Source organism: Mandrillus leucophaeus, unplaced genomic scaffold (assembly GCF_000951045.1).
Source record: "Mandrillus leucophaeus isolate KB7577 unplaced genomic scaffold, Mleu.le_1.0 Scaffold252, whole genome shotgun sequence".
Taxonomy (NCBI): domain Eukaryota; kingdom Metazoa; phylum Chordata; class Mammalia; order Primates; family Cercopithecidae; genus Mandrillus; species Mandrillus leucophaeus.
In genome coordinates this window covers 3,031,406-3,041,708 of record NW_012102610.1, presented here as the reverse complement: position 1 = coordinate 3,041,708, position 10,303 = coordinate 3,031,406, and the positions used below count along the sequence as shown (strand labels likewise).

Here is a 10,303-nt window from a genome sequence, read left to right as displayed (position 1 = left end):
AAAAAAAACACAAAATAAAAAAAAAACACTCCAAGGGCAAAGGGTCCGAGGTGGGTTTAAAGAGCAGACAGAACTCGTTTTATATCTTGCATGATGTGTGGTCGAAGAACTAGGTGTCCACTGAATTTTCTTTGATCTGTGATTAAGATATGGCAATAAGAAGATGACATGTCAGGAATTCAGATCTTCCACATCTCGTGCTAACATCCAAATAGCAAACACAGGAAGCAGGCAGGCCGGGGATGGGAAGAGGATGAGGTCGGTATGGGATGTGTTGAGTTTGAGGCATCTGTGGGGCTTCCAAGAAGGTCCCTAAAGGGCACCAAGAAGCTCCAGTCTGGGGTCAGGCCAGATGGTGTACTCTGGGATGCCACCTGCGTAGGGCTGGCCATGGCTGGAATGGGCTGCTGGTGAAGAGGGCACAGAATGAGGGATGGGGGCTGGGGGCGGTGGAGCCTTGGGAAATGCCTAAGACAGCGGAGTCGACACAGTTGCGCGGTCAGAAACGAAGGAGAACCAGGAGAGGACTGTCAGGGAAGCCCAGGGAAGAGGATGTTCCCAAAGAGGTGAGGCCACCAGGGCTGAGGCTCAGGGCTTGTGTAAGAGAGGTCTGAAGTGGACGGCAGAAGGGGGTCTGGCTCCTGGATGTCAGGAGGGTTGTGCAGCACCAGTGACAGCAGTAAGGGAGGTGGAGTAGTTGGGGAGGCTTCAATATGGCCATGGCCTGAGGGAAGACCCGACGAATCTCTAGAGCCCCCGCTCCCCCTTCTTTACCCAACCTCATCTCGCTCCAGCCACAATGACCTCCTAGGCTCTGGCTCACAGACTCATCCCCGCCCTCCTGCCCCTGCACTGCTCTCCTTTGCCTGGAAGGCTCTGCCCTAGGGCTTCACAGTGCGGGCTCCCTCACGCCATTCTGCTCCCGCACAGATGTGTCCTCTTCATCCAAGAACCCCTCCCTGGGAACTGGAACCCTTCTGCACTATTGGCAGGAACGTAACAGGGTGCGGCTGCTGTGGAAAACTATATGGCGGTTCCTCAAAAAACTAAACACAGAATCGCCATATGATCCAGCAATCCCACTTCGGGGCATATACTTACACCAACTGAAAGCAGGGTCTTGGAGAGATCTGTGCACCCACATTCACAGCAGTACCGTTCATAACAGCCAAGAGGTGAAAGCAACCCACACATCTGTCAACGAATGAATGTGCAAACAAAATGTGGTCCACCCATACGATGGAATCAAACTCAGTGTTAAAGGGGAAGGAATTCCAACCCCTACTACAGAGAAGATGAACCTTGAGGACATTATGCTAATTGAATAAGCCACTCACAAAAGAACGAATACTGTAGGATTCCACACGTGTGAAGTCCCTAGAGTAACTGAACTCATAGAGATGGAAAGTGGAATGGTGGCTGCCAGGGGATAGGGGAGGAGGTATGGGGAGTCAGTGTCTAAAGGGGGCAGAGTTTCAGTGTGGGAAGAGGAAAAAGCTCTGGAAAGGAATGGTGGTGATGGCTGCATGGCAACGTAATGTGCTTCATGCCACTGCACTGCATAATTAAAAATGGTTACAATGGAGGATTTTATGTTATGTGTATTTTCCCACAATTTTTTAAAAATGGAAAAATTAAGGCATGCTGTGTCTAAGATGCCCCCACCCCCAATCCCAGGAGCTCTGTTCCCCATGACCATAGCCAGTTTTTTGTTGTTGTTTTTTGTTTGTTTTGTTGCTGTTGTTGTCTTAAGACAGAGTCTTGCTCTACTGCCCAGGTTGGAGTGCAGTGGCACCATCTTGGCTCATTGCAACCTCTGCCTCCTGGGTTCAAGCAATTCTCCTGCCTTAGCCTCCGAAGTAGCTGGGACTAGAGACAGGTGCCACCACGCCCAACTAATTTTTTTGTATTTTTAGTAGAGACGGGGTTTGACCATGTGAGCCAGGATGGTCTCGATCTCCTGACTTCATGATCTGCCCACCTCGGCCTCCCAAAGTGCTGGGGTTACAGGCGTGAGCCACCATGCCTGGCCGCAAGTTTGTTTTTTATAGCACTTGTTACCACCTAATCCCATCTTAGCAGTTTTCTGGTTTACCTTCCATCCCCTTCCCTAGAATGTGAAACTCCAACAGGGCAGGCAGGGACTGGTCTGACTTGTCACTGCTGTATCTTCAGCCCTTGAAAAGGTGCTTGCATGTTGGTCTTTCCTGACAATGAGCCAGGCACAGAGTAGATGCTCAGTACATACTTACTGAATAAATAAGTTTCTGTGGAAGAAGAGGAGGGACTGGGAGTAACCAAGTGAAGATACAGAGAGTAGAGAGGCAGACAGTGGAGAAAGTTCATGTTCACTAGATGAGTATTGTTTTCTGGGAGTGGGAAGCACAGGCTGTGGTTCAGAGGCCCTTCCCCGGGGCCCAGGAGAAGCAAGCATTTGCAGTGGAGCCAGCGTGCAGCTGTGCATCTAGGTCTAGAAGTCCACAGCACAGAGAAAGTGCATGGTGGTGTTTAACCCCAGCTGGGGACTGGTCCAATGGCAACAACCAGGGCTCAGGTGGACCCTTCGATTGGAGGCAGATGGTCAAGGCAAGGCTATAGGGTCAAAGACCAGGGACACTGGTCCGCCGGCCCAGCAAGAGCAGAGCTCTGGGCATGTGGGCCTGGCTGGGCAGGAGCAGACCTGCCACAGAGGGTGTGATGACAGGAAGGGTCTGTTCCAGAGACAGGCCAAACTGGGAAACAAATGTGGCCATGAGACTCAGGTGAGGGACGGGGTCCCTGGGAGGGGCTGCTGGCTGCTGGGCTGGTCTTGCAGAGCTGGTGTTTAGCCTGAAAAGGCCCCACTAGGCTCATTGTCAGAAAGGGCCAACACGCCAGCGAGTCTTTGAATGTCTCCTTTCATCAGGAGAGCTATTTTTAAGTCTTTCTTGGTTTCCTTCTCTCCCTCCCTCTTTCCTTTCACCTACAGCCTTTGTGTGTCTATGAGTGGAAGCGAGGAGAGGTCAGACATGTGGATGGACCAGTGGAGCTCAGCCTCCTATCCTGCTCCCAAAACCTCTCCCATCATGACTTGGCTACCCCAAAACATCCAGGAAGGGTAGGGCTCACCACTGCACCCCCAAACACACCTCCTGGGGCCCACAGGGTGACCACTCCTCACTCACACCTTCCCTGGTCTGCTCTTCTGAGGTGGTGGAGACAGAAAATCTTGCTCCCGTATCCCACACAATGTGACTAGGGCATGGAGATGAGAGGTCTTTGCCTTTTAGAGAAACTGAATTCTCAGCCACAGTGGAGGACAAATGAGGATGGAGACACGACCCTTCTCCCCACCCCCACCCTACCAAAAATCCTCCTGCAGAAAAGAGGTGGAGAAGGTCACTCACTCGGGAAACCTCCCTTCCCATCTCCACCATAGTTCCATGGTTGGGGAGCTCTGGGCACCAAGGGCGGCCAGGGAGTCTGCTGTCACAGCCTTTTGGGGGCTACATGGCAGTGGATATGGAGATTTAAAATGTGCGTGCTCTCTGGTCCATTGATTGCCTTCTGGGATCTACCCTCCAGAAAATCTTTTATGTGCATAAGGAGGTGTGTGAACAAGTTCACTGCAGTGCTGATGGAACTAGAAAACACTGTAAGCATACTGCAGCGAGGAGATGGCTAAATAAACCATAGCATATCTGGAAAATGGAATACTATGTAGCCATAAAAACATTTAACTCAGAACTCTATGTATCAATGTGGGAATATCTCTGGGGTATTACTGAAGGAAGCCAACTAAGTTACTCCAGGTTACTTATAGTTTGATATCATATATGTAAAAATAACAAATCCACAAAACAATACACTGTGTGTTTAAGTGAATGGGGACTAGGAATGAGAGTTCAAGGGAACTGCAGTGATTTACATGTTCCATGGTAGACCATGCCTTGTGCAATGGAAGTGTAGGTTTTAATTTCAACTCTGGTATATATAATGCAAGCCTCATAAGAGGAGGGCAGGGATGTCCAATCCTATGGCAGATGAGAAGTCTGGACTCCAGAGAGTGAACTGACCTGCTGGAAAGACGAGCCTAGACTCACACACCCCCTCCCTGCTCTTGGGATGGCTGGATGCTCCTGCCTCTGACCCTGACCCTGCTCTGGCTGGCCACAGGCTCTGCCTAGCTCTGGTCCCCGCAGGACACATGAAGGACCCCTGTCCAAGGCAGGGCTGCCTCAGCCTCCTGACCCCAGCGTGTCACTGCTGAGTCGCGGTTGAACTTGGGCAGGTTGCTTCCCTGTTCAGGCTCCCAGTCTCAATCAAAAGCTCTGACCTTTGTATGCTCTTTTACTGAGTGGCAGGCATTGTTCTAGGTCTCCTTAGACTTATTTACCTTCATAACTATTCTGAAGCAGGTACTATTACTACTATCCCAACCTTACAGATGGGGAAACCTAGGAGCAGAGTGGTGAGGAAGTTGCCCAAGTTACTCAGCCAGCAAGGGTCAAAGCTGAGTCTGAACTTCTTAGTCCCTAGGCTGCTCTACCACTTGCCAGCTCCTTATTCCTGGCAGTGTCCAAGCAGTGTCCAGGAGACCAGATCCTGGGTAACAGCCAATGTCCAGGGCCCCAGAATTGCACGAATTCACACCTTTAGAACGGTCCTGAGCAGGACAGGCCCTCTCCTCCCATACTCAACCTCTGTCTCTAGGATTCAGAAACAATAGATAATTATTACACCCCTATTGCATGGCCAACACTCTCACATTTGTGCTCCCATTCAACCCTCCCACAGCCCTGGAGTTACTATTAGTGCTCTCTTTCAGAGATGGGGAATGACTGGCCTGCAGTGACACAGCCAGAAGAAGAGATGTGGGGGGTCCCAGATGAGGGTTTAACAGAGAACTCAGTGACTGTAGTGGGGTACATCACAAGCGGGGGGGACTCTGAGGTACAGAGAGTTGCACATGGTGGGCTCCACTGCTCCATCAGCCCTCCAACATTCTCGTGGCCAGTACCAGATTCCTGGTTTCAGGGTGGGGACCAAATCTCTGATGGCAACTATCTCTGCTCCCAGATTCCATGACCTCAGGGATGCCCAGAAAAGCCAAAATCATCTTTAAACGGGCACCATTAACTCAAGGCTCTTCTCCCTTCTCCACAAGGAGACAATATTCCTTCTTGGGAGAGGAGGAGGAGTGGAGAGGTCAGAGAAGGCCTGCAGTGATAGACAACACTAGACTTGGAGCCAGCCAGAGCTGTGCTTGAGACCTGACCCCTTCATTCACAAGCTGTGTGGCCTTGGGCAAGTTACTTAACCTCTCAGAACCTCTGTGTCCTCAACTGTAAAACAGGGATAATGGTGCCAACTTTGAAGTTGTTGTAGGAGTCAAAGAGATGACAAACATGGACAACCTCAGGAAAGAGACAGACACATGGCTCAGTACCTAGAAAGGATGAGGCAGCAGAGAGACGAGTGAGAGGGGACGGGCAGGGTGTGAAGGAGCCACTGGAGGGAGAAGGGACTGCGGTGGAAGAGGCAGGAGAGATGAGGGGACTAACTCTCTTCAGGGCTCCTGTAGCACTTGGTAGGTAACCTTATGAAAACACAGTCCAGAGAGATCAGTGGGTTTTTAAAAGAAATCACCTTTGTGGAAAGAAAACGAGACACCCTCATTTGGCCAGTGCTTGCTAAGTGTCAGGCCCCTTTACTGAGTGCATCCACTTGCAATGGTCTTTCATCAATGTGGCAAAGCTAACCTAGGCTTGAAAGGGGAGGATGATGAGGTATGGGAGGCAGGTGCAGAAAAAGGTGCAGAGGTCTGTTGGGAAGTGGGGAAAGGGGACACTTCACTCTCTGCCTCTCCAGTCATCTCTCAACACGCAGGCATGGCCTGGAAGACGGGTGGGGTGGGTGGGGGCATTTCACTCTTCCTAGCCCATTTCCTGCAGTGGTCACATTCCCTGCAGAACAAATGCCTGAGCCCCATATCACCCAGTGATCTTTCCTGGGATGCCACCGACCAGCCACACGCCCTAGGCCGGTTCTTCACCTCTACCCATTTCTGCAAATGTACATTGTGGGAAGGGATTCATGACTCTGAGAAGGGGTGTATGGAAGGGTTGGGACTTTGTCAGTGAGTGGGTGAAGGCCAGCTCACCATGAGTGTCCAATAGACAGCATATATTACCCCCATCAGCACTGATGCACCCGTGCCCAGCAATGAGGTCTGGGTCTTCACTGTGACGTGGCCCCCAGCTCACCATCAGCCTCTAGACAACAACCTCCCTCCAGCAACTCCATCCCCTCACAGCACTGCTGCAGGGCCAGGGAAACCAGCTTTCATCTAAAACTGCTTTCAGCTCACAAAATTCCCTTATAGCCTTTAACACATCTCACCCTCATGATTTTCACTTCACAGATGAGGAAACTGAGGCCCAGGGTGTCCGAGGTCATTAGAAGCTAGGCTGGTCTTCATTCAAATCAGGCAGCTTTATTCCACATCATCTATAAAGGCTCCAGAAAGCCCCAAACTTCATCAGACTCCAGTGGATACCGGCAGGAGCAGTTGCCCTTGCATCACCGAGGCAGGCCCCCAGAAGGCGATGGTTCCTAGAGCCCTGATGCTGAGTGTCTCAGCCCCTGCATCCAGCTGGGCCCAGCTGACTGCAAACAGCTCCCTCCGCACCAAGGGAAGGAGCAGATCTGTTACAACCATCTCTCCACCTTCATGTCTCTGATGCCCACGGCCTACCTGTGGGGTGCCCTACCTTGTGGGTGAGGCTGGGGTCTCTTGAAGCACTGTCCTCCTCCTCTGAGCTTCTCTGCTCTTCATCCGACGTGAGGTCCTCTTTGGGGGCTGCCGACGAGATGGGACAGACTTTGTAGGGCTCTGTGTAGGCGCTGGGTCAGAGCAGGGGAAAGAAGGGTTAGAGCTTTTTGTTTAGCAAAGGCAAAGTGAACCTACCAGGGGTCCCATTCGAGCCATAGGGACAGAAAATGAGAAGTAAGACTCAGGCACAAACCTCCTACTTCCCCACCCCAGCCATACTAGCTTCCATGTGGAGCCCTGAACACACCAGGCCCTTGCTGCCCAGTGTCTTTGCACATGTTAAGACAGACTTGCTGCCCTGCAGACATGGGGCAGGCTCCCATGCCAAAGGGAGGCCCGAATAACTCACGATGTGGGCAGGAGATGTTGAGTCTGAGTGGTCTGGGATCTGGACTGGCCTGGTCAGGCAGCAGCGTTAGTCCTTAAGGTGGCAGTGTGCTCTGGGCCTGAGTAAGGGATGCAATGATGTGGTGGACACAATCCAGGACATGTATTCCAGCCCTTAGGCCCGGCCTTGCCATCTGCTAGATTACAGACAAGACATTGCTCAGGGCATCAGTTCCCACTCAGCTGCACAGCAACAAGGATTCCTGTCACACCTTCTTGGCAGCTGCTGTGAGCATCACAGCTCATCTAGGTGTGATGGTCTCATGTCTCTATGCCTGTGACTACTCCACAGGCATTGCCACTAAATAATGAATATAGCAGTCAGTACATATTTACTGATGTCTGCTTTGAGCAGGCACAGGCTAGGCATCGAGAAAAACACTGGTGAGTGAAGCAGACATGGTCCCTGTCCTCAAATGTGAACAACTCGTGCACAATCACAAACTGTGATCCCCACAGCAGGGGCTCTCAACTCTTCTCTCTACACAGCAGACTGAGTATTCCACAAGAGACTATGCTCTTCTGTTCAAAAACCTTCAGTGGCTCCCTCTTGCCATTGGCAATGTGGCCCCAGACAACTCACAAACCTTTCTTCCTACTCAAAATCTGGTCTTATTAAATCCTCACCAAACACTTACTCCTGCCCTCTGGGAATGCCAGGATGAGATGCTGGAATGACAGATGGATGGCAGGACAGAAGGGAGCAGCCACTTCCTGGACTGCCTAGACCAAGGGTTCCCCCAGGCCCTGGCCCAGGCAGGGGGAAGCGAGGTGGGTGGGGGACATCAGGGGAGGAGAAACAGAGCCTTAGGCTATAGTGAGCTAGACGCCTATCCTGGAGCTCCTCAAATATCTTTTATAGGAGCCAGAACCGTCTGTACCTAAGCCCAGAGTACCTGCAGCCTAAGGAGCTTGGGGCTTTGCCAAGGCCAGAGTAGGGTCCCCTGCTCCACAAGGGGCTATCGGGTCAGGCAGAGCAGGGGCAAGGTAACCTGTCTCTGCCTGGGCCTCCACTGACATAATGGGTTGGAGGTGGGGACTGTGGCTGTGCACTTGTGTACAGAGGCAAACCCAGTCCTCACCAAGGCTGAGCCACGACTCAACCTACTAGCCTGCAGGCGACCCTCTGGTCAGACTTCTTTCTTCTTCCTTTTCAAAAACATTGCTTTTTGTCCTTTTCTTTCAAATGATGAGGTGTTTCACAACAAGCCACATACCTACTACCAAGGTATACAAAGAAATAACCCCCTGCCAGACTTGCTGAGGTGTGCCAAAGCCTCCCTTCTGTCCCAGGGTCACCTTCACCTCCGCTGCCAGTCACCATGCCACCAAGGGCCACCAGCTCCCTCCACTGAGAAGCAGTCCCCAGCCTAAATGTAATCTGCTCAGCAGAGCTCAGATCAGGCTCAGTAAAGTGACTGCATGAACTGGTCTCACAGAGCCCTCACTTCCCTCCCTCCAGAGCTGCCTGCATCCCTTTTTCCAGCAGACTTGGAGGGGAGTCCTGCCCTCCCTCTGAGAGGAACAGCCACCTCAGTCAGCAGGAGCAGGTGGTGCTCTACCCAGGATAAGCAGTAAGGATGAGGGATGCAGGCATGAGCCACTGTGCCTGGCCAACTAATAGTAACTTTCAAATGTCTTACCATAAAAATGATAAGGCGATGGATACGTTAAGGACCTTGATTTAATTATGCCACACTGTATACATATACTAAAACATCACATTGTACCCCATAATGGTATAGGATTATGACTTGTCAATCAAAATAATAGTAATACATTTTTAAAGGTCTAGAAATGTCTTTAAAATATGCTTTCACAATATGAAAGAGCAAGTATGATCCAATGCCTTTGCAGAGTCAATGAAAAAATGGCAGCAACAGACCCTATCTTAAACAGAAGTTGGCAGTAAAATAAACCAAAACATTCTGACACTAAAACCAAGACTGTCAACACTGCTGCTCCTACCAACCCTGGTATTGCTACCAAGTTGATCATATACAGGGCAAGGAAACATCTCTGATAGATGTTAACTTCTTCCCAAATGCTCTGACAGACCCTAGCAGAAACCTGTGTCCTGGGAAAGTAAACATGTCTTCCCTTGGGGAAAAAGACTGGGAACACTTACATATCATATCTATCTCCCCAGTCTGCCAACAGAAACCTCTGAGATGAGGCCAGGCATGGTGGTTCATTCCTGTAATCCCAGCACTTTGGGAGGACAAGGCAGGCAGATTACGAGGTCAGGAAATCAACACCATCCTGGCTAACATGGTGAAACCCCGTCTCTACTAAAAATACAAAAAAAAAAAAAAAAAAACTAGCCTGGCGTGGTGGCGGGCTTCTGTAGTCCCAGCTACTTGGGAGGCTGAGGCAGGAGAATGGCATGAACCTGGGAGGCGGAGCTTGCAGTGAGCCGAGATCGCGCCACTGTGCTCCAGCCTGGATGACAGAGTGAGACTCTGTCTCAAAAAAAAAAGAAACCTCTGAGATGAGTACTTTGCTCAGTATGGTCAAAGGAAGCCTGTAAGGCTCTACATTTTTTGCTATCTGGTGCCCGCCTGGTTTTTCATTCATTCATAAAAATTCCTATTAAGAGTCGTCTGTTCTAGACCTGTCTCTTATACACATCTAGATGTGTATAAGAGACAGGGAAGCCTGTAAGGCTCTACATTTTTTGCTATCTGGTGCCCGCCTGGTTTTTCATTCATTCATAAAAATTCCTATTAAGAGTCGTCTGTTCTAGACTCTACCATAGGTACTGAGGGTACAGTGTCTATAGCCTCTCTAGTCAAAATGCCCATTATAATCATAACTGGGTGAGTTGTTATCTTCAGGTGGATTCCTTGAGCATACCAATATATTACATAGGAGAAAGCTCTCTAACCCAACTACCTACCCATCCACTCATTCACCCGTCTATCTATTTATCTATCTAGCCATCCATCCATCCGTCCATCCATCCATCCATCCATCCATCCACCCACCCACCCACCCACCCACCTATTCACCCATCCCCTCACACTCACTCACCAAATATGGCTCAGCAACTACTTCATGGAGTTAACACATGGGGGGATCAAAGATGACTAAAGTAATCTC

At 50.4% G+C, this 10,303-nt stretch overlaps 1 protein-coding gene across 2 annotated transcripts in view; it reads right to left on the bottom strand.

Moving 5' to 3' along the window:
* FGD5 (FYVE, RhoGEF and PH domain containing 5) overlaps positions 1-10,303 on the bottom strand; it is a 114,472-nt gene that overhangs the window by 65,244 nt on the left and 38,925 nt on the right. For both annotated transcript variants that reach the window (XM_011983638.1, XM_011983639.1), the window contains exon 2: positions 6,753-6,885. In XM_011983638.1, the coding sequence (XP_011839028.1) occupies positions 6,753-6,885 (133 nt within the window). The remainder of the gene's footprint in view (positions 1-6,752; positions 6,886-10,303) is intronic.